This window comes from Tilletiopsis washingtonensis (genome assembly GCF_003144115.1).
Source record: "Tilletiopsis washingtonensis strain MCA 4186 unplaced genomic scaffold FA09scaffold_16, whole genome shotgun sequence".
Taxonomy (NCBI): domain Eukaryota; kingdom Fungi; phylum Basidiomycota; class Exobasidiomycetes; order Entylomatales; genus Tilletiopsis; species Tilletiopsis washingtonensis.
Genome location: NW_020312013.1, coordinates 259957 through 284760, shown reverse-complemented (window position 1 = coordinate 284760; position 24804 = coordinate 259957). Strand labels below are relative to the sequence as shown.

General features: G+C 67.7%; 10 protein-coding genes across 10 annotated transcripts; 5 read left to right on the top strand and 5 right to left on the bottom strand.

The window, feature by feature from the left end:
• The first annotated feature begins 62 nt into the window (after positions 1–62).
• On the top strand, positions 63–1421 carry FA09DRAFT_361801 (scavenger mRNA decapping enzyme). The gene is made up of 8 exons (XM_025745403.1): positions 63–158; positions 210–300; positions 357–489; positions 550–592; positions 645–714; positions 764–842; positions 895–1112; positions 1172–1421. Exons 1-8 carry the CDS (start codon positions 83–85, stop codon positions 1362–1364), a joined length of 903 nt encoding a protein of 300 aa, XP_025596932.1. The 5' UTR covers positions 63–82; the 3' UTR covers positions 1365–1421.
• On the bottom strand, positions 1273–3665 carry FA09DRAFT_81089 (hypothetical protein). Its single transcript, XM_025745846.1, has 9 exons — positions 2810–3665; positions 2535–2744; positions 2450–2481; positions 2338–2396; positions 2150–2284; positions 1728–2100; positions 1657–1670; positions 1571–1585; positions 1273–1515 (listed from the first exon to the last, which is right to left on the bottom strand). Exons 1-9 carry the CDS (start codon positions 3575–3577, stop codon positions 1433–1435), a joined length of 1689 nt encoding a protein of 562 aa, XP_025596931.1. The 5' UTR covers positions 3578–3665; the 3' UTR covers positions 1273–1432.
• Positions 3666–7161: 3496 nt separating this feature from the next.
• On the top strand, positions 7162–10986 carry FA09DRAFT_326099 (hypothetical protein; the record flags this gene model as incomplete). Its single annotated transcript, XM_025741193.1, has 1 exon — positions 7162–10986. One exon carries the CDS (start codon positions 7162–7164, stop codon positions 10984–10986), a length of 3825 nt encoding a protein of 1274 aa, XP_025596930.1.
• FA09DRAFT_331133 (hypothetical protein) lies at positions 10976–12849 on the bottom strand. Its single transcript, XM_025742884.1, has 2 exons — positions 12143–12849; positions 10976–11616 (listed from the first exon to the last, which is right to left on the bottom strand). Exons 1-2 carry the CDS (start codon positions 12411–12413, stop codon positions 11249–11251), a joined length of 639 nt encoding a protein of 212 aa, XP_025596929.1. The 5' UTR covers positions 12414–12849; the 3' UTR covers positions 10976–11248.
• Positions 12850–13013: 164 nt separating this feature from the next.
• Positions 13014–14310, top strand: FA09DRAFT_331132 (UBC-like protein). Its single transcript, XM_025742883.1, has 5 exons — positions 13014–13136; positions 13195–13293; positions 13567–13730; positions 13980–14059; positions 14150–14310. The coding sequence occupies exons 1-5, from the start codon at positions 13127–13129 to the stop codon at positions 14208–14210; spliced, it is 414 nt and encodes a 137-aa protein (XP_025596928.1). The 5' UTR covers positions 13014–13126; the 3' UTR covers positions 14211–14310.
• Positions 14311–14330: 20 nt separating this feature from the next.
• On the bottom strand, positions 14331–15967 carry FA09DRAFT_340012 (uracil-DNA glycosylase; the record flags this gene model as incomplete). The annotated part of the gene is made up of 9 exons (XM_025744276.1): positions 14331–14510; positions 14570–14935; positions 14986–15037; positions 15095–15203; positions 15253–15279; positions 15330–15337; positions 15392–15455; positions 15509–15563; positions 15620–15967. The coding sequence occupies 9 exons, from the start codon at positions 15965–15967 to the stop codon at positions 14331–14333; spliced, it is 1209 nt and encodes a 402-aa protein (XP_025596927.1).
• A 264-nt stretch (positions 15968–16231) lies between these two features.
• Positions 16232–18941, bottom strand: FA09DRAFT_361795 (hypothetical protein). Its single transcript, XM_025745402.1, has 6 exons — positions 18661–18941; positions 17613–18380; positions 17139–17558; positions 16625–17078; positions 16496–16575; positions 16232–16435 (listed from the first exon to the last, which is right to left on the bottom strand). Exons 1-6 carry the CDS (start codon positions 18871–18873, stop codon positions 16349–16351), a joined length of 2022 nt encoding a protein of 673 aa, XP_025596926.1. The 5' UTR covers positions 18874–18941; the 3' UTR covers positions 16232–16348.
• Positions 18942–19080: 139 nt separating this feature from the next.
• On the top strand, positions 19081–21601 carry FA09DRAFT_80703 (PNK3P-domain-containing protein). The gene is made up of 9 exons (XM_025745842.1): positions 19081–19496; positions 19559–19821; positions 19893–19978; positions 20034–20427; positions 20488–20530; positions 20585–20671; positions 20723–20921; positions 20980–21016; positions 21078–21601. Exons 1-9 carry the CDS (start codon positions 19307–19309, stop codon positions 21348–21350), a joined length of 1572 nt encoding a protein of 523 aa, XP_025596925.1. The 5' UTR covers positions 19081–19306; the 3' UTR covers positions 21351–21601.
• Positions 21264–24042, bottom strand: FA09DRAFT_80793 (hypothetical protein). The gene is made up of 5 exons (XM_025745844.1): positions 22549–24042; positions 22083–22419; positions 21932–22019; positions 21620–21879; positions 21264–21559 (listed from the first exon to the last, which is right to left on the bottom strand). Exons 1-5 carry the CDS (start codon positions 23925–23927, stop codon positions 21443–21445), a joined length of 2181 nt encoding a protein of 726 aa, XP_025596924.1. The 5' UTR covers positions 23928–24042; the 3' UTR covers positions 21264–21442.
• On the top strand, positions 23819–24706 carry FA09DRAFT_80723 (hypothetical protein). Its single transcript, XM_025745843.1, has one exon. The coding sequence runs from the start codon at positions 23960–23962 to the stop codon at positions 24659–24661; it is 702 nt and encodes a 233-aa protein (XP_025596923.1). The 5' UTR covers positions 23819–23959; the 3' UTR covers positions 24662–24706.
• The last annotated feature ends 98 nt before the right edge of the window (positions 24707–24804 follow it).

Below are 24804 nucleotides of genomic sequence, written 5' to 3'. Positions count from 1 at the left end.
ACGTGACGCGCGCGCCGCAGCACGTGGCAGCGTGGGAACGGTTCGCCCTCCGCACCCCTCTTCACCCTCACAGCCCTCGACGATGGCCAGCAGCGAGCAGACGGCCGTGCCCAACGAGCTTCTGCGCAGCTTCGCGCTCGAGCGCGTGCTGGATCAAGGTCCGTCGGCGCGTGCAAAGAATGCGCCTACCTGCTGAGCAGCATCTGCAGATCCACGTGCGCGCACCGCATCGCTGCTCGGCCAGCTCGAGGGCGAGCAGGTCGTGCTGCTGCTCGAGAAGACGCACTTCAGTGAAGCCTTGTGCGCTGCGCATTCAGCTGAATGGCCATGTCGGCGGCTGATCCGCATCTACTCAGTCTGCAGCAGCCGACCTTCGCCTCGCTGTCGTCGCTCGGCGCCAACGATGTGTACAACTGGCTGCTCGGCTGGCAGCCTGACGGCGGCGATCCGCATGTCAAGATGACGCTGATCCGGCCAGCGACCCAGGCAGTCAGTATTGCCAATCCGGCACAGACCATGCACTCGAGCTGATCTGGAGGCCTGCTGCAGCACATTGAGAAGTACACGGCGCAGAAGCGCTTCATGGTGACGGGTGAGCCTGTTGTCGTGTGCATCCGTAGAGAAGCTCATCCGTGGCCGTGCAGAGTCGCCCGAGGTCTACGCTTCAGTGGTAGAGCCGTGGCTCAAGGCCCAGCCGCTGGCGCGGATACAATGGTCAGCAGCGATCTCGACATCGCGTGGCATTCACTGAGCCGCACCGCAGGGTCTACAACATTCTCGAGAAGAAGAAGGAGGCCGAGTCGATTCTCTACGAGGACGCCGACAGCGAGAGCGGCTTCATCGTCAGTCTGCGCCTGCAGTCGCCCGCTCGCGTGGCTGACGCGAGATACGCAGGTGGTGCCGGACCTGAAGTGGGACCGGCGGACGCTGTCGTCGCTCTACCTCGTGGCCATCGTGCACAACCGAGCGCTGCGCTCGCTCCGTGATCTCACGAAGGAGCACGTCGGCCTGCTGCGCAAGATCCAGAGGCAGGCTCTGCAAGTGGCGCAGGACAAGTTTGGGCTGGCACAAGGCGGCCTGCGGTGCTTCCTGCACTACCAGCCGACGTACTAGTGAGGCTGCCAATGAGCGGGGTGCCTCGAGGCTTTGTCTGACGTTCGGCCCCCGCCAGCCATCTGCACGTCCACATTCTCGCGGCAGACTACACCTCTCACCCTGGCGCCATCGTTGGCGGCGCGCACCTGCTCGACGATGTCATCGACCTGCTCCAGCTGGGCGTCGACTTCAGATCGCGGACGCTGACCTACTCGCTCGGGGAGCGGAGCGAGCTCCTCGGCGTGCTGCGCCAGGCAGGACACGTCTAGCAGATGCTCAGTATACCACCAGCCGGGAGAATGGCATAGGTTGCGAGAAGCACGAGCAGAGAGACGCTCTACATGCGGCCTCGCGCGGAGGGAGTCTCCGAGGGTGTCGATGCCAGGTGCGCCTCGCCGCGGGCCCAGGCGGCAATGAGCACTGGAGGAGCATGGCGTCAGCAAGGGCATCTCATGAGAGCGGCCAGTCAGCTCACCGTGAGCGATCGCAGCTGCAGAAGGCGGACGAGAAAGGCACAGCCGTCAGCATCATCACGAGCTGTACGCATCGATCGCGACTGACTCGGGCCAGGGATCCTGCGCACAAAGTGTCAGCGCCAGTGCATGTGGCCTAGCTGCGGTGGCGTCACTCACTTGAAAGCCGCTCTCGGCGCGCGCTCCGAGCTCGTGCTCCGGCTGCGCGAGCGCTCCGCAACGCTGTTGACGTTGGCGACGCTGCCCGGGTCCTTCTGCTGGAACGCCTGGCGTCCACGCGCGGGCGCATTGGCGGGACGCGGAGGCAAGCCGAGGCGCTTCCGCTCCTCGTCCACCTTTGCCTGGCGCGCAGCCACGTTCTCATCGATCTTGCCGAGGTCGTGCTTCTTGAGCGTCCAGTTGGCAGATGCGTCGATGGCAGCGAGCACCTCGGCACGCGAGAAGAAACGCGCATCCTCAAGCTCGTTGTCGAGGTCAAGGCGAATGGTCTGCGTCGTGGCTTGGCCGAGCGCACCCATCATCAGGTTGGCCGCTGCGACCTGTCAGCATCTGCAGCAGCTTCAGCGCGTCGCAAGACTCACGGAAGGGCCACGGCTGCGAGCTGTGGTAGGTGACGTGGCCAACCTCGACGCCGGCCTCTTCGTGCACCTCGCGGCGCACCGCCTCCTCGAGACTCTCGCCCGGCTCCAGGAAGCCTGCAAGACAAGAGTAGAATCCTGAGCAATCGTCAGCCGAGTCTCTGGCGAAAGGCGCTGCGCCTTCAGCTCACCGGGCGGCCACTTCTTCTGGCGACCGAGCAGGATGCCTTCGCCATCAGGAGAGACGATGCTGCACTTGGCGTCAGCAAGCTGTCCCGAGCCAGTGAGTGCCGGCCAGCTCACCCCATGATCACAGTCGGGTCCGTCCGCGGATACTGTAACGATTGTCAGCTGGTGCTGCGGGGCCTCTCGGCTTTGAGGGACTCACGCTGAAGTTGCTCAGCGTGCCGGTGGTCGGGCACTCATCGCGGCCATCGACGAGCTGGTCCTCCTTGGCCCCAGCCGCCGAGCTGTCGAGGCCGAGCAGCGGCCGCACGAAGTCGGCGCTGGTCTCGTGAGCATGGGCCAGCGAGGATGCGCAGGCACGCTTGTAGCCGCCCCAGAGCGCGTACTGCCGCCGGGCGCACGCCGGGCAGTACTGCGGCAAGCGGGTCAGCCTTCTGTGTCATGGCAGCAGCAAGGTCTGCGCTGCGCTACACTCACGTGTTGCCGCTCGGCCCAGTCGATCAGACTCCGTGCCTGTGCAACAAGCGCGGCCTCGCTCGCCTCCCAGCTGCCGGCCTGCGCGAGCGTGCGCGTGTCGACAAAGTCGTATCCGTCCTTGAGCAGCTTCGCCTCCAGGTCATGCAGCGGACCCTCCTCGCTGTGACCAGGGGCGCGATGCGTCACAGAGATGGCGAAGTACGGCACACCGTCGGGCGTAGCGCCTGCGCCGGACTTAGACACCTGACCCGGCAAGGACGACTTGGTGCCGCGCTCGTCGACGCCGAGGAAGACGAGGCACAAGCCCTGCGGCAGCAGGCCATCAGTGGCGCGTGCCCAGTCCTTCTCGTTGATCGCATCCGGACGCTTCAGACCGTTGAGCGCAGGACCGAACAGGCCCTCCTCCGACGCGCCGAGGGCCGCCTGCACCTCTGCAAAGGACAGCGTGGCCAGCGTACCTTCGGCGCCGCCAGTCTTGGCGCCGTGCACGAGCGGGTTGAGGTGCTGGAGCAGCAGGAAGCGCGCCTGCGACGACGTCAGCGCGGCGTTGAGGAAGGCCGAGTCGGGGCGCAGCCAGGAGAGGCGGTTGAGCGCATTGCCGGCGTAGAAGTTGGAGGTGGTGAACGAGGGAAAGGTCGCCATGGTGCGAGTGGTGGGGCGCGGCGGCGGCGCAGCAGCGAGCAGGCGGAGAGTGCGGGTGTGGCGTGGGGCGCTGAGCAGAGGTGCACGGGTGACGATGCGCAGGCACTGCAGTGCAGCTGCGCGCATGAACTGCTGTGGGGGATGAGAGGGTGCAGCAACAAGCGACAGCAGCGAATGTCGGACGACGGCCGTCCGTGCGTCCGCGGTTGATGAGCCGTCGTGTGGAGCAGCCATAGCGGAGCGGCCTCGGCGGCATGCTGGCTCCGGGCCGGTCACGTGCACGGACTACAACTGCTCGCCAGGGGGCGCTTGTATTCAGCCATTCCGCGAATACATCGACCCCTCCCGAACTCCGGCTTGCTGCTCGCCGCCGTCGGAGTGCCGTGCCTGCAGGCGCCGCATCGCTCATCGCTGCGCCCCGGCGTTCGCCGCAGCCACCATGGCCGCCACACGATGGCGTCGCAAGTCCAATCGAAGCGCTGACGTCCGTGGCTCGCTCGCTCGCTGCCCTCGAGACAGCAAGAAGCAGGCCCGCAAACGCCCAGCGCGAAGCTCCTGCGCATTCCGTCGGCGCCCCGGCAAGCGGCTATCAAGTGGTTGCTGCGACACCGCGCCACGGCGCGAAGCCAGGGCTTGCCTGCGCCGCTTCTTGCAAGCCATGTGACGGAGCAGCGAAGGCAGCAAGTGCGAGCAGCGGTGCGCTGTGGCAGAAAGGGGCGTGAGAACGGAGAGACAGCCACTGGGGGCGGAACGCTCTGCTCAAGCGACAGCTGCGAAGAGCGCCTCCGGCGTCGGTGGCTGCGACGCCCCTCCGAACTTGCCCTCACCACGCAGGGCCCGTGCCCCGGGAGCTATTCTCATTCTGGTGCTGCGGCGTGGCTCTTGCTCGGCTCGGAGTCGAGTGTCGCATGGGCAGATGGGAAATCCTCAGGGGGCGGTCGCATCTGACGGCGGCGCCCAGCTCGCGTCAAGTCGAACTTGGCCTTGTAATGCCGAAGGCGAGCGAGAGACAGCGAGCTGGCGCGGCATGACGCCCAGTCTCAACGTTGACGGTGAACTCAGCACCGAGCTGCAATTTGACATTGACAGCCGCACGAAGATGAACTCGCAGACTTGGCCCCGTGAGGTGCGTATGGCGTCCGCACTGGCGGTGGCCCGGTGCCCGTCCAGCATCGGCATCGCAATTTGAACGACGGCTTTCTTGCCCTGCCACCTCCTGAGCCGGCTCCTTGCTGCAGCAACCAGAGCGGAAGCCACCACCAACCACGCTGTCAGCCACGACCGTCGTTGCCGAATGCTGCGGCTGGCTCCGCCGCGCCATGCGCCTGCTGCTGGGAAGGGAAGTCACCTCCCGCGCGCTCAGCGCAACTCCCCTGACCCCATCCCCTCGCCCGGGGCAGTGCTACGCCCGGCACTCGCCCAATGTTGACAGAGTGACAGCGGTGCCGCGCACTTCGTCTCCCGCACACCTCGGGACCGGGCGAGCTGGCATAGCCGGAGGCCGTAGCGCGCCGCGTCCGAATGCGGTGCGGCATGATACTGAGGGGATGCCGGTCCCGCAGCGGTACTACCACTGGCGGCAGGACCGGCGTCCGTGGCGCTGCCGCCGCTGCGTTCTGGCGCCCGGGAGCTGAGAGCGTCTCGGTGTGCCGGGCTCCGACCCCACGCAGATCAGCGCCGCGTCCGCCGAACCTCTCTCGCGAGCCAGCTTCAGCGTCGCGAGCACGCGATGCCTCCAGCTGAGGCCCTCCTCCGACCGCCGTGTGCCGCGGCTATGCACTCGCCGCGCCTCATGGAGCGCCCACGAGATGGCCGCAGACGCTCGCTGCTTCTGCCCTGGCGCCGAGGGCCGACGCACCTCTGACGCCAGTGCTGGCACATCCGGCGGCGCGGGATGTGCGCTGCGCGCTGCGACGCCACGCTAACGGGCGCATGAGCGCCACACGCAGCGCCACGCGACGCAGTCGTGCGTGCAGAGCAACCTGCGGCACGGGTCTGCAGAAGCGCCCACACTGCCCGGGTGCCGCGTCTGCCCGCGTTCGTCGATTCTACCGCTGCGCGGCGGCGTGGCACGCGATGCTCGGCTGCATGCAGCTCTTGCGCCCATCCAACGGCCGGGCGCCGAGACACCGCGCAGCGCCAGCTGCAGTGCGGCGGCACCTCTCGTCTGCCGCCGCCCGCGTGCCGCACCTCCTTCGTCGCGCCGTCCTCGTCCGCATCTGCCAGCAATCGCGCGCGCTGCAGCGCTGCAGCGCTCTGCGAATCGGCGTCGGAGCGGCGGCACAGCAGCAAGAGGCGTCCTCTGTGTGCTGCGGTGCTGCTCGTGTGCGTGTGTGCCTCGATCCTCGCGCTGCGCTGGGTGCTGCTGCTTGCGGCACAGCGCCAGCCGCCGGGGCGCCACCCGCACGTCCAGCGCCCATCCCCGCCGCGCTCTTGCGCCGCCGAGCGCCACGCCTCGCTCGGCAGCAGCTCAGCGCCTCGCCATGCGGCAGCCACGCACGCCGGCTGTGCAGCGCTGCCGGCGCCGGCGAGCAGCGCCGCACCGCACGCAGGACGGCTCCGGCGAGGCATGAAGGGAATGGCATGCGCGGCGCCGCTTCCTCGCGGCCGCCTGCGGCGGAGTCGACTTGGCGGTAGAAGCACGGCCGACGACGTGCGTCGGTGGCACCGCCGCAAACACAGCAGGGTGAGGGCGTGCTGCCTCCTGTGCTGCCTGCTGCAGAGCTGCTCCGGCGGCGCAAGTTGATGCTGCTGCTGCACGCAAGGGTGTCCCGGGTGCGCTCCAGCTTGCCTTGCTCCGGACTTGTCACCCTCGTTGCTCCGATCCGCGATCAGTCAGCAGCCGTCGTCGAGCACGCAGAAGCAGAGACGCAGGTTGCGCCGCTCTGCCAGCCGCACCGCAAACGCTGGACCCTCGCTTGCTCGCGCCGGCCAAGGCCCGGCCAGGCCTCATTCGCAGCTCGCGGCGCCGCGCACTCCTCTTGCCTTCCCTCTCTCTCCTCCCGTCACCGCACACCACACTCTCGCCCAGCATCTCTCACACGCCCTCGCCGCGCCCAGCACCGTCTCGCACGTCGCACAGACGAGCAAGAAAGTCTTGGCCGTCACTCTCGCAGCTGCAGAGCTTCTGCCCGCGCGTCCAGCGACTTTCGTCCGGTTAGTAGCTACGCCTCGCTGCGGCACGAGAGGGCGCGAAGCCGGCCGAGCATCGGCACTGGTGCTGCGTGGCGCTCAGCAGCCGACACAGGAGGTGGCAGACGCTATCAGCGAGGCAGGGCGTACGTGTGCCGGGACGAAGCCTGTGCGGCTCAGGCGCGGCCTGCGCTCCCGTCCATCGCGGCAGCATCGCGAGCCGCAGCCGGCTTGCTGCGCGCAGGCGCCGGTCTTTGTCAGAGCTGCTCCCAGCACTCCTGGAACAGCCACAGCAGCTACGTCCAGCAGAGAGCGTCGTCCTGCGGCGTTCCTCGTCGGTCCTGCACGCGCATGTGCAGGTAATGCAGATGCACGCTAGGCGGACGCCACAGGGCCTGCCATGGGCGAGGAGGACAAAGCGAGGCGCGCCGCGATGTCTGCTGCTGGACAAGCGATCGCTCGCGTATTCTTGTCCCTGAGGAGCGAGCTGAGGATTATGACTGCCGCTGCCTGAGGTGCAACCTGCTGACACTCTCTCTCCCTCTCCTCTCCATCTGTCATCTCCTGCGCCGTCCGCCATGCTCTGCGCGTACTTGACTGCTTTCGACGCATCGCCTCCGTCGTCGCCTCTCGCACTCCACTCGACATGTCACGTCATGCCTACCTTTGTGCTTGTTCCGCGATCACAACAGAGCACTCCCTTCGGCCGCTCGCCAAGCGGTGCCATCTTGCGGCCAGAACGCCTTGCCGATACTTGCTGCCGTGCCGCACCGACCGCCGTGCCAGACAACGCCTACGCGGTAGCCCGTCGCTGCGTCTCGCCGAACTCTCCACTGTCGCCGCCCGACTCCGCATTCGGGCTCGACGCACCCCGGTCTCCTGAACTCACCCGGCCTGCAACAACGACCAGTGCAGCGCACTGGCCGTCCTCGCCAAGCCTCTCTGCTGCGTCTTCTGAAGGCTCCGCATCGTACTCGGCCCCGGAGTCGTCGCTATCGTCGGCAGACGATAGCGTCACTATCCCCGCCGCACAAGACGCGTCGATGAGCACCGACTCTCCCGCTGTTCGGAAGAAGCAATCGGCCGACCAGCTGTCTGCCTCTGGGTCCTCGCTCACTCTGCGCGAGATCCGCGTCATCGCCGGCGCTCAGCGCCAGCTGCAGCGCTCGCCGACGCGACCTCCTCACTCGCTGCTGCGACCCGACGACATGAGTCCTGCCCTCAGCGCGCGCCGTGGCTCGGCTCAAAGCCTGCGGCTCGACGTCGAGGGTCTGGACCTAGGCTCAAGACCCGCAGGCTCTTCGAAGTTGACCGGCGTTCCTGTCGCACACTGCAGCCACCTCGCAGCCGGCAACTCGACGCCAAAAGCGACGTCGTTCTCGCCGCGCCCCGACGCCACTTCTGCAGCAGATAGCTCGTTCAACCAGGACATCTGGTCGACGCTGCCGCCGCCGAATCGCAAGGCTCGCTCCACTGCCGCATCGTCATTCTCCAGTGTGCGCGATGCGCACCTCGGCGCGAAGCTGCTCTCCGAGCAGCAGTCCCATCTCCGGGCCGAGGACTCCTTCGCCGCCCATCTGCGCGACCAGTGCAACGATGCGTGCGAGATTCTCTCGTCCGAACGCATGCTTACCGCTGCCGACGCGGCCTACGAGCAAGATATGCAGCAGCACTTTTCAGATCGCTTCGGCCTTGGCGGCACGCTCTCGCCGATCGAGAGCGACAGCTCCTGCTTGTCGGTGCAGTCCGAGGAGGACGACCCGGCCGGACAGGTGCTGGGCGGCTTCGCAAGTCTCGGGCCCACTCTTGACGCCGGCTCCGGCTTTGCGATGCTCGGCGGCGCTGCCTCGGCACCGAGCGAATGGAGCACGCTCGAGCCGCGCGACGGCGATGCGCGTGACACCCTCGACCTGCTCAGCATCGACGAGATGGGCATGCACAGCGTCAACGTCGGCAACATGTCCAACTGGCACGGCACGCGGCTTTGCGGCGCGGGCCCCTCCGACGTCGCACGTACTGCCCTATCAGTCGCACGGTGCACCACCAACGCCCGCAAGTGGGTCGTTGCGCCCGCCGAGGGCTCCGAGGACGAGCGTGCTCGCCGCGCCGTGATCGTCTCCGACCACCACACCTCGAGCACTCGCAAGCGCGACTCGTCGGCGCTGGCCATGCAGCAGGCAGGCTCCTCGACTGGAGCCTTTGCCGACTCGACGCTGTTCGAGCTCAAGTTCCTGCGTGGCGGAGCGGGTGCGCCGGATTGCACGGTGCTGCTCGGTACGCCCGCGGCCCAGCGTCGCGGCCTGCAGCAGGAGGACGAAGACAGCGCCAGCAATTCTCCCGAGGCGCTGTACGGCCAATGGTACCTGCCCGAGGCTCGTCGTCCCTCTCTTGGCAAGAGCGTCAGCCACGAGGCTCTCTCCTACGAGTTCCAGAACTCGCAAGCCAGCGGCAAGTCGCACCGCAGCGCAGCGCACGCAGGCGTCGATGATGCGCTCTCGACGACCGGCCTGGTCTCTCGCACCTCACGGACACTGGCCCGTGGCGTTGCTGCACCATTCGCCGACTACGACTTTGCCCCGCGCGACTCGCGGCCAATCGAACAGGCGCTGTCGTCCTTCGGTCTCATCGGTCCCTCGCGCGCACGCGAGGTGGACCCGCTGGACACGCGGCACACCTCGTCGAAGTCGTCGCAGCGCTCCAGCGAGCTCTCCTCGCGGCGGTCACGCAGCCGCAGCGCAAGCAATCAGAGCAGCGGCAAGGCTCGCAAGGAGATGACGCGTATCGAGCACTCGCCCGCGCCGTCCGCCACGAACGGCTCCTCCACGACGGGCCGAAACTCGAAGGACAAGCGCATCGGAGACTGGTTCCGCAAGCGCAGACCGACGAACACCTCGCCAAACTCGCCGCAGCTGGCGCCGACGATCCAGACCGAGTCGGGCGAGTGGCAGAGTCAGCTGGCCTCTTCGTCCGGGCGCGATGCGGTCTCGCGCTCGCACCACAGCACGTCCACCACCAGCATGAGCGTGGGCGACTCGGAGATGGACGGCTCCGTCGCGGAGCAGTCGGCCTTCGCGCCGTCCAGCATCTCGCCGTCGTCGTCGCAGGTTCCGCCGTCCGGCGCCTCGACTATCGACTTTGGCATGTTTGACTTCCCGACGAGCAGCAGCTTTGGCGCGACGACAGAGAGCGAGGAGATTCTTAGCGACGAGCGACCAAAGCGCAAGGCACCGCTCGTCTCCGGCGCCATCACGCCCTCGGCGCTCAACTCGTGGCTCGCAGCCGGCAACGGCGCTCGCCGTCGCAGCTCGTCAGACGACAACATCCTCCTGACGACGTCGGTCGCGCGCCAGCGGCCAGCGCACAAGTTCGCCGGCTCGCTCGGCCTCCACGTTGCCAGCTCAGCTCCGCGTCACCCAAGTCCCCTCGCCAGTGTGCCGCAGGACGCTGCAAGCCTTGCACTGCTGGCCTCCATGGACCCGCTGAAGCGCCACCGCTCCATCGCTTCCGGCATGATCGGCCGCCCACCGTCGCCGCCGCCTCAGCGTCAGGACGAGGCGAACTTGCCGCAGCCGTCCACGCAGTCCGACTACTGGCCGTCATCGCTGAACCGCACGGGCCGTCCGCTGTCGATCGCGCTTGGCCAGATCGGCCGCGCAGCCAACGCCGCAGCTGCCGCTCGCGAGCACGCCGCGGCTGCCGGGCTCGACTCTGTCGCTCCGGGCACCCTGACGATGCTCATTCCGCTGCCACTGCCCTGCGGCAGTGTGTCTTCTGGATCCGCGCCCACTCGCATGCTGCGCGTGGCCTTCGTGCCCTTCGCGGGCGACCAGCTCGACCTCCGCTCGTTCGGCAGCCCGCGGCTCGGCGGCTCGCAAGAGACGAGCCCGGCACACTCGCCAGCAAGCAGCACGTGGTACCGCAAGCTGGCGCAGGTTCTGTCGCACGGCAGCTCGGAGAACGGACATGCACGCCAGGCCGCCGCCTCTGCCGCCGCTGCGGCCGATGCAGCGCAACTGGCTGCGAGTGCCGCTCCTGTGGAGCCTCGCCGCCGTGCCTCGACCATTCCCGCATTCCGCGTCACCGCGCTCGTCGTCGAGGCCTCGAGTGCGCCGAGCAGCGAGAGCGGCGACGCACCGTGGTCCGGCCTCGCGCCGCACAAGACGGGCTCGCTGCCGTCCGAGGCCGAGGCGATGCGCGACTGGCTGCCGCAGCCCGGCACGTTCCCGCTTGTGCTTGCGCTCTGCAACGTCAAGCGCAGCCTCGAGCTCGTGCCCGAGGGCTGGGCCTCGCTCGGCCTCGCGCCGCCCGGCCAGGAGGCGTCGTACGACGGACCCACGTTCCGCGGCCTCGATGGCGTGGCGGACCTCATTGCCGCTGGCTGCGCCGCCGTGATGGATCTTTGAAGCTCCTCGCTGCCCCCTCTTTCCTGTCCCAACACTGCACTCCGTCGTGTCACCTACATGTTCCGTCATCGTTACCCAGCACTCGACCAGAGCCGTGCCTGTCTGGATGGGCGCGCACATGTCACACTCTAGATCCTGTCTCGGCGCCGGGCCGAGTAATCACATCATCCCATGAGCCATCAGTAGCGCGCCGCGCTTGCAGAGGAGGAGGGGCCGAGTCGCTGTCATTTCGTGCATTTGGGAGAGCGACCGCTTGAGCAAGCTACTGGCCCTTCTGGACCTTGAGCTCCTTCATCTCGGCCTCGCGCGCAGCCTCGAGCATGCGGCGCTCCTCCTTCTCGACGTAGTACTCGGCGACGAGCATGAGCGCGACGCCGGCGAAGAGGCCGAGGATGAGCGTGTTGCTGGCAGCGACGATGCGCAGCGCCGCCACGCCCTCGTCGGGCTGCAGCGGGCCCGTGGGCACGAGCGACGGGTCGAGGCGGCCCGCCGCGGCCTCGGCGGCCAGTGTGGCGCGCTGCGTCGCAATGCTGCTGCGCTCCAGCAGGCGCATCGACGTCGGGTTGGCGAGCAGACGCAGGTTCGGCACAATGACCACGCCGTAGAGGCCAACACAGCCCATGAAGAAGACTGTCGGGCGGCGGCGTTAGCATTGCACACAGTACGGGACAGAGAGCACAAGCGCAGCGAGCCGGTTCAGCGTCTTGCTGCTCTCGACGAGCCGTGCTCTGCACTGCACATCCACCCTGCACCAGCGGCATCTGGCGTCGCAGGGTGCCGACTCGCGAGCAATACACCGATCTGCTTCTCCAGCTCGGGAGCAGGAGCGCTCCTATTGCAGCAATGGCGCAATACACAGCGGCCCAGAGCGCTCCTAGCTAGCTGCTCAAGCCGAGCCGTGTTGCCGGCTGTGGCCCTCATGTCGCCTGCCGAGCGCACACGCAGGCGGCGCTGGGGTGCTCCAGCCCTAGCATGGCTTGTCAAGGCGGCAGCAGCTTTCATGGATCCGCTCCAGCAGGCATCAAGTGTGATGCACCTCTCTCTGCAGTCGACTGCTGCCCTCCTCTCTGCAGCCGACTGCGTGCCTTCTCGCCGTGCCGCCTGGCCATTGGCCTGCAGCAGAAGGCCTTCCCGGGCCACCCTGCAGTGCACTCACCAAGCGCGGCGCCGTCGAACCACTTTGCCGTCTCCGTCCAGCGGTGCAGCTTGGCGAGCAGGCCGACGATGCCGAGGGCGATCATGCCGTGCAGCAGCGCATGCACGGCGCGCGGCGCGGCATAGAGGCCGAGGTAGAAGCGCTCGGCGCGCACGGGCGCCGCGTCGCTCCAGGCATGGAAGATGAGCGGGTGGTCGTACTGCGCGCAGATGAAGAGCACGCCGGCGAGGAAGGAGAGCGAGGAGAGCACGAAGCCGGTGCGGAAGCCCATGGTTGCGGAGGTGGTGTGGTGGTGAGAAGAGGCAGCGCGGTTGAGAAGAAGCGAGAGCTTGGCACATGCGCCAGCACCGCATGTGGCGCTCGCCGATAACAGGCTGACGTAAGCACGCCGTGACCCTCGACAGATTGGCCTCAGGAGCCGCTGTCTGAGCCTAGATGGCGAGCTAGGCCCTGAGCCCTGGGGCTGCACCCTCTCGGGAGCGCATGGCGACAGAAGCAGCAGCGAGCATCAGCCGAAGATGATGGCTCGCTGCACGACGAGGCCGCGTCGCGCGCGGAGCATGCTCAGTGCAGAGAGGGCCTCCTCAGTCACCTCTATGTGGCACGGGTCTCTGGCGTGCGCGTCCACGGCCGAGTTGAAGTCATCGACAACGACTGCGCAGCCAGTGCTGCGCCTCACACATGAGCCAGCGGTTCTGCGAGAGTTGCCCGGCCGATGGCTTGCGCAGGGGCCATCATGCAGCGGGCATGGGCGCGTGACTGGCGAGCGATCGCGGCGCGGCGGCGAGGTGCGCCGCGCGCTTGGGGCTGCCGTGCTGGCCACCGCCGCGGCGCTCGCCGCACCCTGACGCCGTTCCGCATCACTCCACCTGCTCCAGCCCCCTGTGCCACCACCGCCGCGGCTCCCACCTCGCCAGCCTCGCACTCTCGCACCCACGCACGCTCGCACCTCTCCGTTCGCGCCGCCCGCCCGCACCGCCCAGCATGGCCAAGGGTGCGCCCGCCTCGCCTTGCCGCTGCCTGTGCCCTGCTCACACTCACACGCCGCGCAGTTCCGCGCTCGTTCCGCCTGCTCGAGGAGCTCGAGAAGGGCGAGAAGGGCATCGGCGACGGCAGCTGCTCCTACGGCCTCGACGACGGCAGCGACGTCCGTGAGTGTGCTGCGGCAGCGGCGATGCGGGTGCAGGCCTGGCTCGTGCGGCGCTGGCAGCGCGGGCCGGAGAGCTGGCGCGGGGGAGCGAGCTCGATGTTTCCTGCGAGCGTTTGGCTACCGATGGCACCATCTTGTGACTAGCACCTCTCAGAGCCTGCTGGATGCCAGGCTGCTCTCGTCCTCGAGCACGCAGCTGGCCCCGAGCAGCGCCTCTGGCAGCCGCCTCAGCCCAGCCCCGCTCCATCCCGACTGACCACTCCACCGCGCACAGAGATGTCCAACTGGAACGCCACTATCCTGGGACCCGGCCATACGGTGCACCAGAACCGCATCTACTCGCTGCGCATCACCTGCGGGCCGCAGTACCCCGACGCGCCGCCCGAGGTGCACTTCATCACGCGCGTCAACATGCCGTGCGTGGGCCGGGCGGGACAGGTAAGTGGAGAGACGATGTAGTGGTGGGATGCTGCGGGGAGCGAAGGGCACGAGGGCCGCAAACGCCGCCAGTGCGGCGCCTGCTGCGATCACTGCGAATGCTGCGATTGCTGCGAACGCCACGACGAGACAGTGCGCCAAGCCTGATCCGAGGCAAGCAGCCTCTCTGCTGCACAGAGTCCAGATGCACAGCCTGCTGCTGCCGCAAGTCGCATCCGCCGCATCACGAGCTGACCCCCTTTCCGCCAGGTCGAGCCGAATCTGCTGCCGGTGCTGGGCCAATGGCGGCGCACGAGTACGCTCGAGACTGTCCTCGTGGAGATCAGGCGGTAAGTGGCGGCCGGGGAAGCCTTGCAATGCAGTGCTAGAGAGACATATATCTGCCGCACATGCATGCTGACCCGATCCGCCGCCGGCAGAGAGATGGCCTCACCAGCCAACCGCAAGCTGCCGCAGCCAGCAGAGGGCTCGACGTACTAAGCAGCAATCGAATGACGTCGCACAGTCGCAGGCGCAGGTACGGCTGTGCACGAGGCAGGGGGCGGGGCAGCGAGATAATGCCATGCTGATATATCAGGATCGAGGGCTGGCCATGTCGGCCTACAGCTCGCCCCACCGCACGCCTCCGCCGGGCCCGCGGCGCCCGGGCTGCTCGAGCCAGTCGTTGGCCTCCTTGAAGAGACTGGGCAGCTTGGGCGTCGCTGCAGCCCGGAAGAAGCCGCGGTGAGCAGACAGCGGGCTCGGGTGCGCAGACTTGAGCACCAGCACGTTCGGCGACGCCTGTTCGGCATGACGAGGGGCAGTCAGAGCAGCGCCTAGGGGATGCGGACGGCACTCACGTCGGTGATGCCGGCGTCTGCTAGGCTCTTGGCGGCCGGCAGGCCCCAAGCGAGGAACACCACGCCGCCCTGCTTCTCGTCCGCGCCTTGCGGTGCGGATGGCGCCGCATCGGCTGCAGGCGCAATCGCCGGTGCTTCCTCCGCAGCCTGCGGGCCCTTGTCGCTGCTCTGCTGCTTCTTCTGCTTTGCGAACATGCCGGTGATCGTGCCTTGTCCCTTGGGCGGCGCGGCCGCAGCCGGCTTGGCGCCAGAGGCTGCGCCAGGACCAGCGCGGGCAGCATCTGCTGCGACTGCTTGTAGCACGGCTCGCGTGAAGGGCTCCCAGCCCTTGCCGTGATGCGACGCTGCGGCGCCGGCGCGGACGGTCTGAGACGGAGTCAGCAAGGGATCGGAAGCGCAGCCGCTCTGGAACGCACTAGGCACGCATTGAGAAGCAGCACGCCCTGCTTTGCCCAGCCGTCGAGGCAGCTGCGCTAGCGAGTCAGCCAAGCGTCTGCCTGGACCGCATCTGCGATCGACACGCACCCATGGCTCGGCACCGCAAAGTCGTTGCCGTACTCGGCACGCAGCTCCTTGTACATGTTCTTGAGGCTCGGCGGCGCCGGCACAGAGCGAGGCACCGAGAAGGATGTGCCTGGTGCCGAGTGTGAGCTTCGCCTCGCGGCAGCGAGCGCAACACTCACCGCACGCTTGGCCCGGCCCATGGTACGCTTCAGAGAGCGTCAGTGTCGCCTGTGGTGAGTGCATGGGTGTCACTTACGGTCTTGCCTGGTGGAAAGACTTGTCAGTAGCGCCGTGTGGAAGGCGCTGCCACAGACTCACCCCAGGATCACAATCTTGACGTTGCTCGGCGGCGTGAGCCTGCTCCAGCTGTGGACCAGCTCGGCTGTGGGCGATGTCAGCGCCGCAGCGAAGCCTGCCCTTGCGCTTCTCTCTCACGTGGTGGATAGACAGTGATGCCCGCCTTTGCCTCGCTCGCCAGGAAGCTCTTTAGCTGGAAGGTGCACATCGTCAGCCGTCTGCTCCCACAGCAGCAGCTACTGCACGCACCTGCTTGAAGCTCGGCGCCGCCATGCTTTTCTCCAGGCGTCCGAACCACTCCGGATGCATGGTGCGTCGCTCCATCGCAAGCGGGTCTGCATCGTCCGCCAGCAGGCCAGCAGCCGGCCTCTCTGGCTTGGCCTTCTCCTGCGCCTCGGGCTGCGACGAGCGCGGCACGCTGGCTCGCCGCTCTGCCTCTTCTGCCGCCGCTAGCAGCAGAGCATCGTCGATCTCAGGCAGCTGCTCCTCGAGCGCATCCTCCTCTGGCGCGGCCTTGGCCTGCGAGGAGGAGGTGCGCAGGCTCTTGCGGCTGCCGGACGCGGTCGGCGAGGCGGGTGCGGCACGCTTGGGCGCCATGACGAGGGGACTCGATGGGCGTGTGGCGATGCGGCTTGGGCTGACGATGCGACGTATGATGCTGATGCGTATGCTAGGTGCGCTGGGCATGCGGCAAGGAAGAGGACTGGGGCCGGAACGAGGGACGATGTGGTGTGAGGCGGCGCTCGGCCTGCTGCCTCAGCGCACGAAGAAGGCGCCGGAAGCACCTCCACATGGCGCCGCGCCTGGCCTCGTCCAACACGATGACGCGACGCGTCTGGCCGGGGCAGCCCAGGCAGCAGGCTAGATGACGGATGCATTCAAGCAGGCGGCTGCTTGGCCCAGTGGTGGTGACGACAGAAGGGAGCAGAGACAGAAGCGTGCACGGGCAGCCGTGCAGGCGCAGCAGGAGCCGAGGGGCTAGACGATGCGGAACGGCAGCAGCGGCCGTGCGGCGCCCGAGTCGGCCGAGAGGTCGATGGCCGACTTGAAGAGGTCCAGGTCGAGCTGGCAGAGGGTGTCGGTGAGTCTGACGCAGCGGTGCAGAGGACAGGCATGAAGACTCACCGGCTGCTTGAAGACGGCAAACGCATGGGACGGGTCATGCGCCACTTTCCCCTCGCATCCCACGCACAGGTCGTGCGACGCTAAGGCCTTGTCAGCACGAGTGCTGCGCTGCTCGCGAGCCCGACTCACCGGTGCAGTTGCAGCATCGCAGCCACGGGCCCTCGATGACCTCGTAGCACAGGTCGCACAGGATGGACGGGTGGATGAGCGCGCTCAGTGGCACGAGCTGCCGTTGCCGTGCGCCACTCGTCTCGGTCAAGCGCCGCAGCTCGATCTCATCCATGATGCGTCGTCGCCATCCGCCTAGCCGGCCTTTGACGCCTGACGCGTCCGCTGCAGACGACGCGGCCGCTGCAGCAGCTGTCAAGTCGCGAGCCCAGCGTGAGGCGCCGCAGCTGCCTTGCGGCTGCGAGGCCTGCTGGCTACCGGCAGCAGTGCCCAGAGGAGGTGCGTCGGCGGAGAGGTCCTTGTAGAAGATCGGCAGCAGGCTCTCGTTGCGATACAGCGGCGACTGCAGCGCGAGACGCCCACTGCCGTCCTTGGGCACGCGGATCTTGAGGAAGAAGTGCGCCGGGTCGTGGCACTGTCGTGCAACGCGTCAGCGGATGCAAGGCATTGGCACGGCCTGCGCCTGCACACTCACAGCGAGCGAGTGCACCTCGCACGTCCGGCAGAGATTGTAGCCCTCTCCCGTCTCGCCGAGCGGGCAGTTGGCACAGACGTAGCGCACGCCCTCGAGCATGCCGCTGCAGTAGTCGCACTTCGTCTGCTGCTGCGGCGGCGACGGCTGCCAGGTCGTGTGGGAATGCGAGCCGTTGGGCGTCGTTGCAGCTGTACTGCTGCTGCTGCCACTGGCGCTGACACTGCCCTCTGACGCACTCCTCCGCATTGCGTGTGCGGCCGCCTCGGCATAGAGCCGCTGCTGTGCGTGCAGAAGAGACATGCCAAGCGACGAGGCGGCGGCGGAGGTGGAGACTGGCATTGTGAGCTTGAGCACGAGATGTGTCGCCTGATGGCCCTCTGTCGTCGAGGCGGAGGGCGGGGCGGCTTCACAAGGCGCACACTTTGGCCAATCCCAGTCAGCTACGACTCCACGGCAGCTGCACCTGACACTCACGAAGTCTCGTCCGCCCGGACACTCGATGCAGTGAAAGCGCGCGCCTCGGATCGGATCGATGCCGCACGTCGAGCAGCGGATGCCCTCGTGCAGATAGCCGTGCGTCTGATGCTGCGGAAGTAGTGCCAGCGCATCGAGTGCAGCCACCATGCGGCGTGCCTTGGCAAACTTCTTTGAGCGTGCGCCGTTGGCGAGAGACGAGGAGTTGGTCCCGACGCCAAGGCCAGACTCGGTCTCGGCGTCTGAAGGCTCAGACTCGGAGGAAGAAGGCGAAGAGGAGGAGTGATAGGGCCTGGAAGAGCCTCCTGACAGCGAGCGATCCTGCTGCCGTTGAGCTGGGCCAGCCAGTATCCGCGATGGGCCGGCGCGCTGTGCCGCAGGACCCGAGCCCGAGACGGAGCTAGCGGCGATGCTCCACTCGTCGGCGCCCTCGCTGCCGGAGAGCTCGTCCCACGATGCGCTGCCCGATCTTGGCTGATTAGGCACAGCCGCCCACGCGCTCCGCTCCTCATCGTACTCGCTCGCCGCGTCGGAGCCGCTGTAGTAGTCGCCCTCGCTCTCCTCTCCGCCGCGGCGCGACAGGTCCAGGCTGCCGACACTGCTGCCGCCCCACGCTGATCCGAAGCTCGAGCCAAAGTCAGACAGCTCGACGGCCGTGCTGACGCGCACCGACACGCGCATCGTCACGGGCTCGCTGCGCCGCGACGGATCGGAGGAGATGTGGTAGGAGAGCGCCTCGTGCAGGTCGGCCGTGCTCGAAATCTCGCACTGTGAAAAGAGCGTGAGCGCCAGCACCAGGTGAGATGAGTCCGCTGTCCTTCACTGCTCTGTTGTTCGCTGCAGCTCTCTCTCTCCCTCTGCCATGGTCTCTGGCGCTGCTGCATGCTCGCTGCTCCCTGCTCGCCTTCAGCGCCTCTCGCTGTCCTTCTATCGCGCCGCTGTCCTTCTATCGCGCCGCTGTCTGCTTGCTGCTGCTTGCTCCACCCCTCCACTCTTCCACACCTGCGCCATCCTGTGCTCCTCGCTGTGCCTCTTTCCGGCAACTCACCACATCGCCGTCATCATCCCTCCACTCCACTCTGAAGTCCGTCTGTGCGAACTGCAGCGCCTCTGCAAGGCGCCGGCGGCAGGCGTCCCAGCGCAGTGCCTGCAGCGGCGCGGCAGGCCAGACGAGGCGCTTGGTGCGCTCGTCGCACGAGGCCTTGAGCACGAGCGCCGCCGTCGGCAGCGCCGAGGAGGAGGAGGAGGGCGAGGAGGCCATGGCTGCTGCCGCCAGCAGCGTCAGTGAGCCAGGCAGTGCGCTGCGAGGGAGAGAGGCGGAGGTCGTGGTGGAGAGCTCGGCTGCTGCGCATCGTGCGCAGCCAACTGAACGCTCCCACGGCGCGGCTCTACGCGTGACGAGCGTGGGAGCGGGGCGAGGTGTGGAGCACCGTCTTCGCGCCTGCCTCGAGCAACACCGCGCGCGCTGCTCTCCTCCCTCATCTCGCCCTTGGCTGGCGCAACACGGCGTCACCTCCAGCTCGCGGTGCACGCAGCGCTCCCTCGTCTTGCCTGCCTTGTGTGCCCTCGCCATTCCGACTTCCTCGCGTCTCCGCGCGCTCTTGCCGACCGCGCTCCTTCGACGGCCCGGCCTGCTGCTTGCGGCCACCGGGCGACGAGGCACCTTGCCGCTCGCCGCTCCTGCCGCAGCGGGCATGAGTGCGTCCACGCGCGCGACCAAGCGCAGCGCAGCCGCAGGCGAGAGCAGTGCCGAGGACGAGCCCATCCAGCTCGTCGCCAGCCGCGCCAAGAAGCTAAAGTCCGCTGCAGCGAAGCCAGCAGCGGCGATGCCAGCGGCTGATGCGCCGGCAGGGAGCGCCAAGCCAGCTCCGTCGCTGCGCAAGTGTGAGTTTCAGGTTCTCATGCTGTGCTCTGCCTGCACCGCTGACTCCGCCCACGTGCGGCAGTGGCGCCCATCTTCACGCCGCGCGCTGCGTCAGGCGCGTCCGCCGAGGCGTCAGGAAGCACCACCAGCAGCGGCTCCGCACGCGTAGTCTGGCGGGCGCCGCTGCGCTTCCGCGGCAAGCCGGGCTGCCTGCTGGGCGTGTGTGGTGCGCCATTTGCTGCTGCCGTGGAGAAGACGCTGGCATTGCCGGAGAACGAGAGAGAGCAGACGATCAAGGTGGCTGCGTTCGATCTGGACGGCACGCTCGTCGTGCCGAAGCAGGGGGTGAGTGAACGCCGAGCGCAGTGTGAAGGTGTAGGGTCGGCAGGCGCACCGGACTGATCCACTCTCTGCAGACGTGGCCCTCGCCAAGCGATCCGTACGACTACAAGCCCGTCTTCGCGAACGTCTACAAGCGAGTGCGCGAGGAGTACGAGTCGGGGTGCGTCCGTCGCATTGCGTAGCCAGTATCCAGCTCACCGTTGCTCGCTCTGCAGGTCCGTCATCGTCATCGTGTCGAACCAGAAGCAGACGACGCCGTACGACATCTCGAAGCCCGCCAAGAAGGTGCTGACCTGGCAGCAGAAGATTGCGCACATCGCGCAGGCCATCGGCTGCCCGATGCTCGTGCTCGCCGCGCTGGCAGACGACCGCTTCCGCAAGCCCGCGCCGGGCATGTGGGACGCCACGATGCAGGAGCTCGAGGTGGCGGGCGGCAAGCGTGCCTGGGTCAAGGTCGGCGGCGACGGGAGTAGCTTCTACGTCGGTGACGCTGCTGGCCGGCCAGCGCGGGGCCGCATCGCGAAGGATCACAACGACACGGACCGCAAGTGGGCCGACAACCTCGGCCTGCCCTTTTTTACGCCCGAGCAGTGGTTTCAGGGCGGCGACGTGCGTGGAGAAAGCAGACTTGCTTGAGCTCTGGCGCCTCGCTGACGATACACGACGCAGGCGGAGGACTACAAACTGAAGGGCTGGCGTCTCTCTTGGGCCAGTGGGTCAATCGCGAGGAGATGCTGTCCGTGATGTGCTGACAGACGCACAGCAGAAGATGACGCAGAGCCATCAAAGCCTGCGATCGCTCCTGCAAGCTCTCCCGAGATTCTGGTCTTCGTCGGTCCTCCGGCCTCCGGCAGTGCGTCACAGCACTTCGCCTATCTGCGCACCGGGCTGACGCTACGAACAGAGACCAGCTACTACCGCAATCATTTCGAGCCGGCCGGCTACGAGTGGATCAATCAGGACACGCTCGGCAAGCGCGACAAGTGCATCGCCAAGGCCCGCGAGGCTCTCCAGAAGGGCAAGAGCGTCGTCATTGGTGAGCGGCGCTCGTGTGCGCGTCTATGTATCCCGTCTGACGCACCCTCGTGTCTATCAACAGACAAGTGAGCATGAAGCGCATGCGCCGTGACCAGTGAGCTCTGTCACTGACGACTTTTGCAGCACGAACCGGGACAAGGCTACACGGGCGTTCTACGTTGTCAGTCTTCGCGCACCTGCTCCCGCCTCGGACACCTGCTAACCGTCGGGCACGCGAGCAGAAGCTAGCCGCCGAGCGCGGCGTTCCGATCCGCTGCGCCTGGTTCGAGCTCAGCTCCGAACAGGTAGTACACAACAGCTACTATCGCGCACACCACGACCTGGGCCACGAGCCAGAGCGCAACCTCATCCCGGGCATCGCCATCGGCGCCTACTTCTCCGCGCTGCAGGTGCCCACGCAGGACGAGGGCTTTGCAGAGCCGCCGGCCGTCGTCAAGTTTCGCTTCCAGGGCGACGCGGCGGCGCGCGAAGCCTACTCAAAGTGGTGGCAGTGACGCCGAGCAGGGTAGATTAGGGATAGATGCATTGCTACGGACTGCGCCGTCAAGGCGAGGAGCGGGCATGTGTGACACGAGGGCGGCGGCGCTCAGATCTCGCGCGCCCAGACGAGCCCGTCGGTGCGGCGCAGCAGCTGCGGCTCGTCGTCGTCGACAAAGTCGCGCGCGAAGAGGTCCTTGAAGGAGCTGCTCATGCCGATCTTGGACTGCAGGGTAGGCGGTATCAGCAAGGCACAAGCGGACTGCGCGGGGCGCGGCGTGCGCACCAGGAAAGCGTCGATCCATGCGCCGATGGACGAGGGCGCGGCAGGCGTCGTCGTCGGCGTAGGAGAGCTCGAGGGCTTGCTCGTCGAGGTGCTGCTGGCTGCGGTGCTCGTGGCCCGAGTCGAGGTGGAGGAAGCGCGGGTCGAGGTCGAGGCGGCGGCGTTCTGCTTGGCCGTCGTGGCAGCGGGCACGTCGTCATCGTCCTCGTCGTCCTCGCAGTCCTCGTCGCCGTCGGTGTCGCTGTCTGTCGAGGCGCCAGCCACTGCAGAAGGGTGTCAGCTGGGTCCAAGCAGGTGTTGTGCGGACCGACTCACGCAGCGGCGGCTCGCCGACCGCAGCAAAGCCAGTGGCCGCCGCGGCGATGCGCGTCGTCGACTCGGCGAGGGTGCTTGCGGGCTTTACGGGAAAGTTGGTTGAGTCGCTGGTGTCGCTGATGAAGGAGTGCGACAGAGGCGCGCCGCTCACCATGGATGCGAGGCTGGACGTGTCGACGATGGGCGCCGTCGTGGCGCCGGATGCGGGAGCCGAGGAGGAGACTGAGGCGCGGACGACGTCGTCGTCGTCGTCATTGTTGTCCGGCACCATCACGACAATCGTCTCCCAGCGCGCGCCGTCATTGTCCGGCACGACGACGTTGTTCTGCGGCGCGGGCGTGGGCGCAGGCGAGGCAGGCGTGGACGACGACGAAACGACAGCATCGCTGGCCGTCTGCGTGGCGGAAGCGGCGCTGCTGGACGAAGACGACGTGGTGACATTGGCCTCCGTGGCCGTGCTCGTCTCGACGACAGCGGCAGAGCTCGAGCTCGACGTCGCAGCCGCGTCCGGCGCCACGGTGCTCGAGGAGGCCGCGGCCGAGTCGGTGGAGGTGGACGTTGTCTCAGCAGCGCTGGAGCTCGAGCTGGACGTCGCATCCGCAGAGCTAGAGCTCGACGCGGACGAGGTCGTGTCGGCGGCCGGCGGCGCCTCAGCAGCGGGAGCAGCGGGGGTCGGCTCAGCTGCCGGCGTGGTGCTCGTGCTCGTGGCATCGGACGCGGGTGCCTCGGCTGCGGGAGCAGCGGGCGTGGGCTCGGCGGCCGGCGTGGTGCTTGTCGCATCGGATACCGGCGCCTCGGCCGCAGGGGCGGCAGGCGTGGCCTCGGCAGCTGCTGGAGTGGTGCTCGTGGCATCGGCCGCCGGAGTGGTCTCATCAGCCGCCGGCGCAGGCGCCGCAGCTTCAGAGTTCGAGCCATCGGACGCGGCAGGCGTGCTCGAGGAGGAGCCATCGGCCGGGGCAGCCGTGCTGTCCGTCGAGGCAGGAGAAGAAGTGCTCGAGCCATCAGCCGGTGCTGCAGTTGATCCATCAGCCGGGGCGGCGGCCGTGGAGTCAGTAGTGGTGGCCGGCGTGGCTGCCGAGCCATCGGCCGCGGCGGCAGACGATGAGTCGGCAGCTGCGGGCTGTGCCTCCGTCGAGGCGGGCTGCTGCTGCGTCGAGCCGTCGGCGGGCTGCTGCTGCGTCGAGCCGTCGGCGGGCTGCTGCGTTGTCGAGCCATCGGCGGGCTGCTGCGTTGTCGAGCCATCGGCGGGTGTTGCTGCGCTCGAGTCCGTGGCAGCGGCAGGCTGCTGCGTCGAGCTGTCGGCGGGCTGCTGCTGCGCTGTCGAGTCTGCGGGTGCTGCAGCGCTCGAGTCTGTGGCAGCAGCCGGCTGCTGTGCCGTCGAGGCATCCGTGCTGGCCGCTGCGTCCTGGCGACGGTTCCACTTGGCATAGCCGCGCTGCATGTGCACCGACTGCACGCTGGCGGCGTGGCGGCGCGCGAGGGCAAAGAGCTTGCGCTGCTCGTCGACGCCGGCGGCCGTGTCCCAGACAACTGCGGGACCCGAGGCGGCCGCACTGGGCAGCGGCGCCAGGTTGGCCGCCAGCGCGCCCTGCAGCGCCTGGATGGCCGGCAGCGCCACGGGGTCGAGCAGCTGCGCAGCGCCGGCCGTCGCGACGGCGGCAGGGGCCGAGCTGGCAGACGCCATCTGCGCCAGGTACCACGTGCCGGGATCGGGGATGGCGGCGCTGTACACGGCCGCCGGGCTCAGTGCACTGGGCGTGGGCACCACGGCGGCGAGCGCCGGCGCGGCGACACTCGAGGCCGCCGCCATCTGCGAGTCGTACCACGAGCCGGCATCGGGAATGGCGGCGGCGTAGGCTGCCGCAGCGTCGGCGATGTTCATCGGCAGCGCACTGGCGCCCTGCAGCGAGCTCGAGGCGAGCAGCAGTGCGAGGGCCACCATGGCCGTGTAGGCGTGGCCGAAGCCGGACGATGTCTGCTTGCGAGCACCGGCCATGTTGATAGCGTGGAGGCTAGTCGGGATGAGGGATGGAAAAGGAACCGGTCCTTGGAGTTGAGGAAGGGCCGGAGCAAGAAAAGAGAGCGTGCGAGCTGATCTACAGCAGGCGAGCGACGACTGGCGGGAGGTGGCTACTCGAGACCGCACAGCGGAGCGAGAGGACCAGACGAAGGAGTGAAAGAGAGCTGATGCACGCGCGCTCAAGGGAAAGTCCGAGACTGCCAGAGTCAGGGACGGAGACGAAGGAGAAGAGTGGAGAGAGTGACCGTGGATGGGCTGGTGGTGAGGAGGCAAGCCAGGCACGCCGCCGAGCTCCGCCTTTTGAGGGCCCTGCCGGCTCGCAGCGCCGGCGACAGCTCAACTCTACGGCGTCCATGCTCTTCCGCCGCCGGGCTCCCTCGGCGCTTGGCGCTCGTGTGACGGCCGTGGCCCTCTGCCTCGGCGCTGCAACTCCGGCGCACCCTGGCGCACATCAAGACTGCCGAGCTGCGGCGGCACGGTGCCGAGCCTTGCCGAGGCAGAGCGTGCAGCTGCCTGATCGAGCAGAGTTGATGGGTCTGCTGCGGCGCTGCGCTGCGAGGATGGGCGCTGCCGAGCCGGGATGCGCGCACAGCCTCGCAGCGTGGATGTTGCCGGACTACGCTCACGGCAAGGCCGAGCTGGCTTGTGCTGCTGATGTGCCCATCCTTGTGCTCCGGACGTGCTGCCGAGGCCGGAGAGCGAAAAAGTGAGGCAGCGCCGCCGGAGGCAGGTGCGAGGTGAGGCGAGAGGCAAGGTGACGCGCGCAAAGGCGTGGCGCAACACACGCGCGTCGAGCCGCCCCTTGACGCAGCCTGTCCATCGGTCGCGCCGCCGCGGTGCCTCGGCGCAGCAC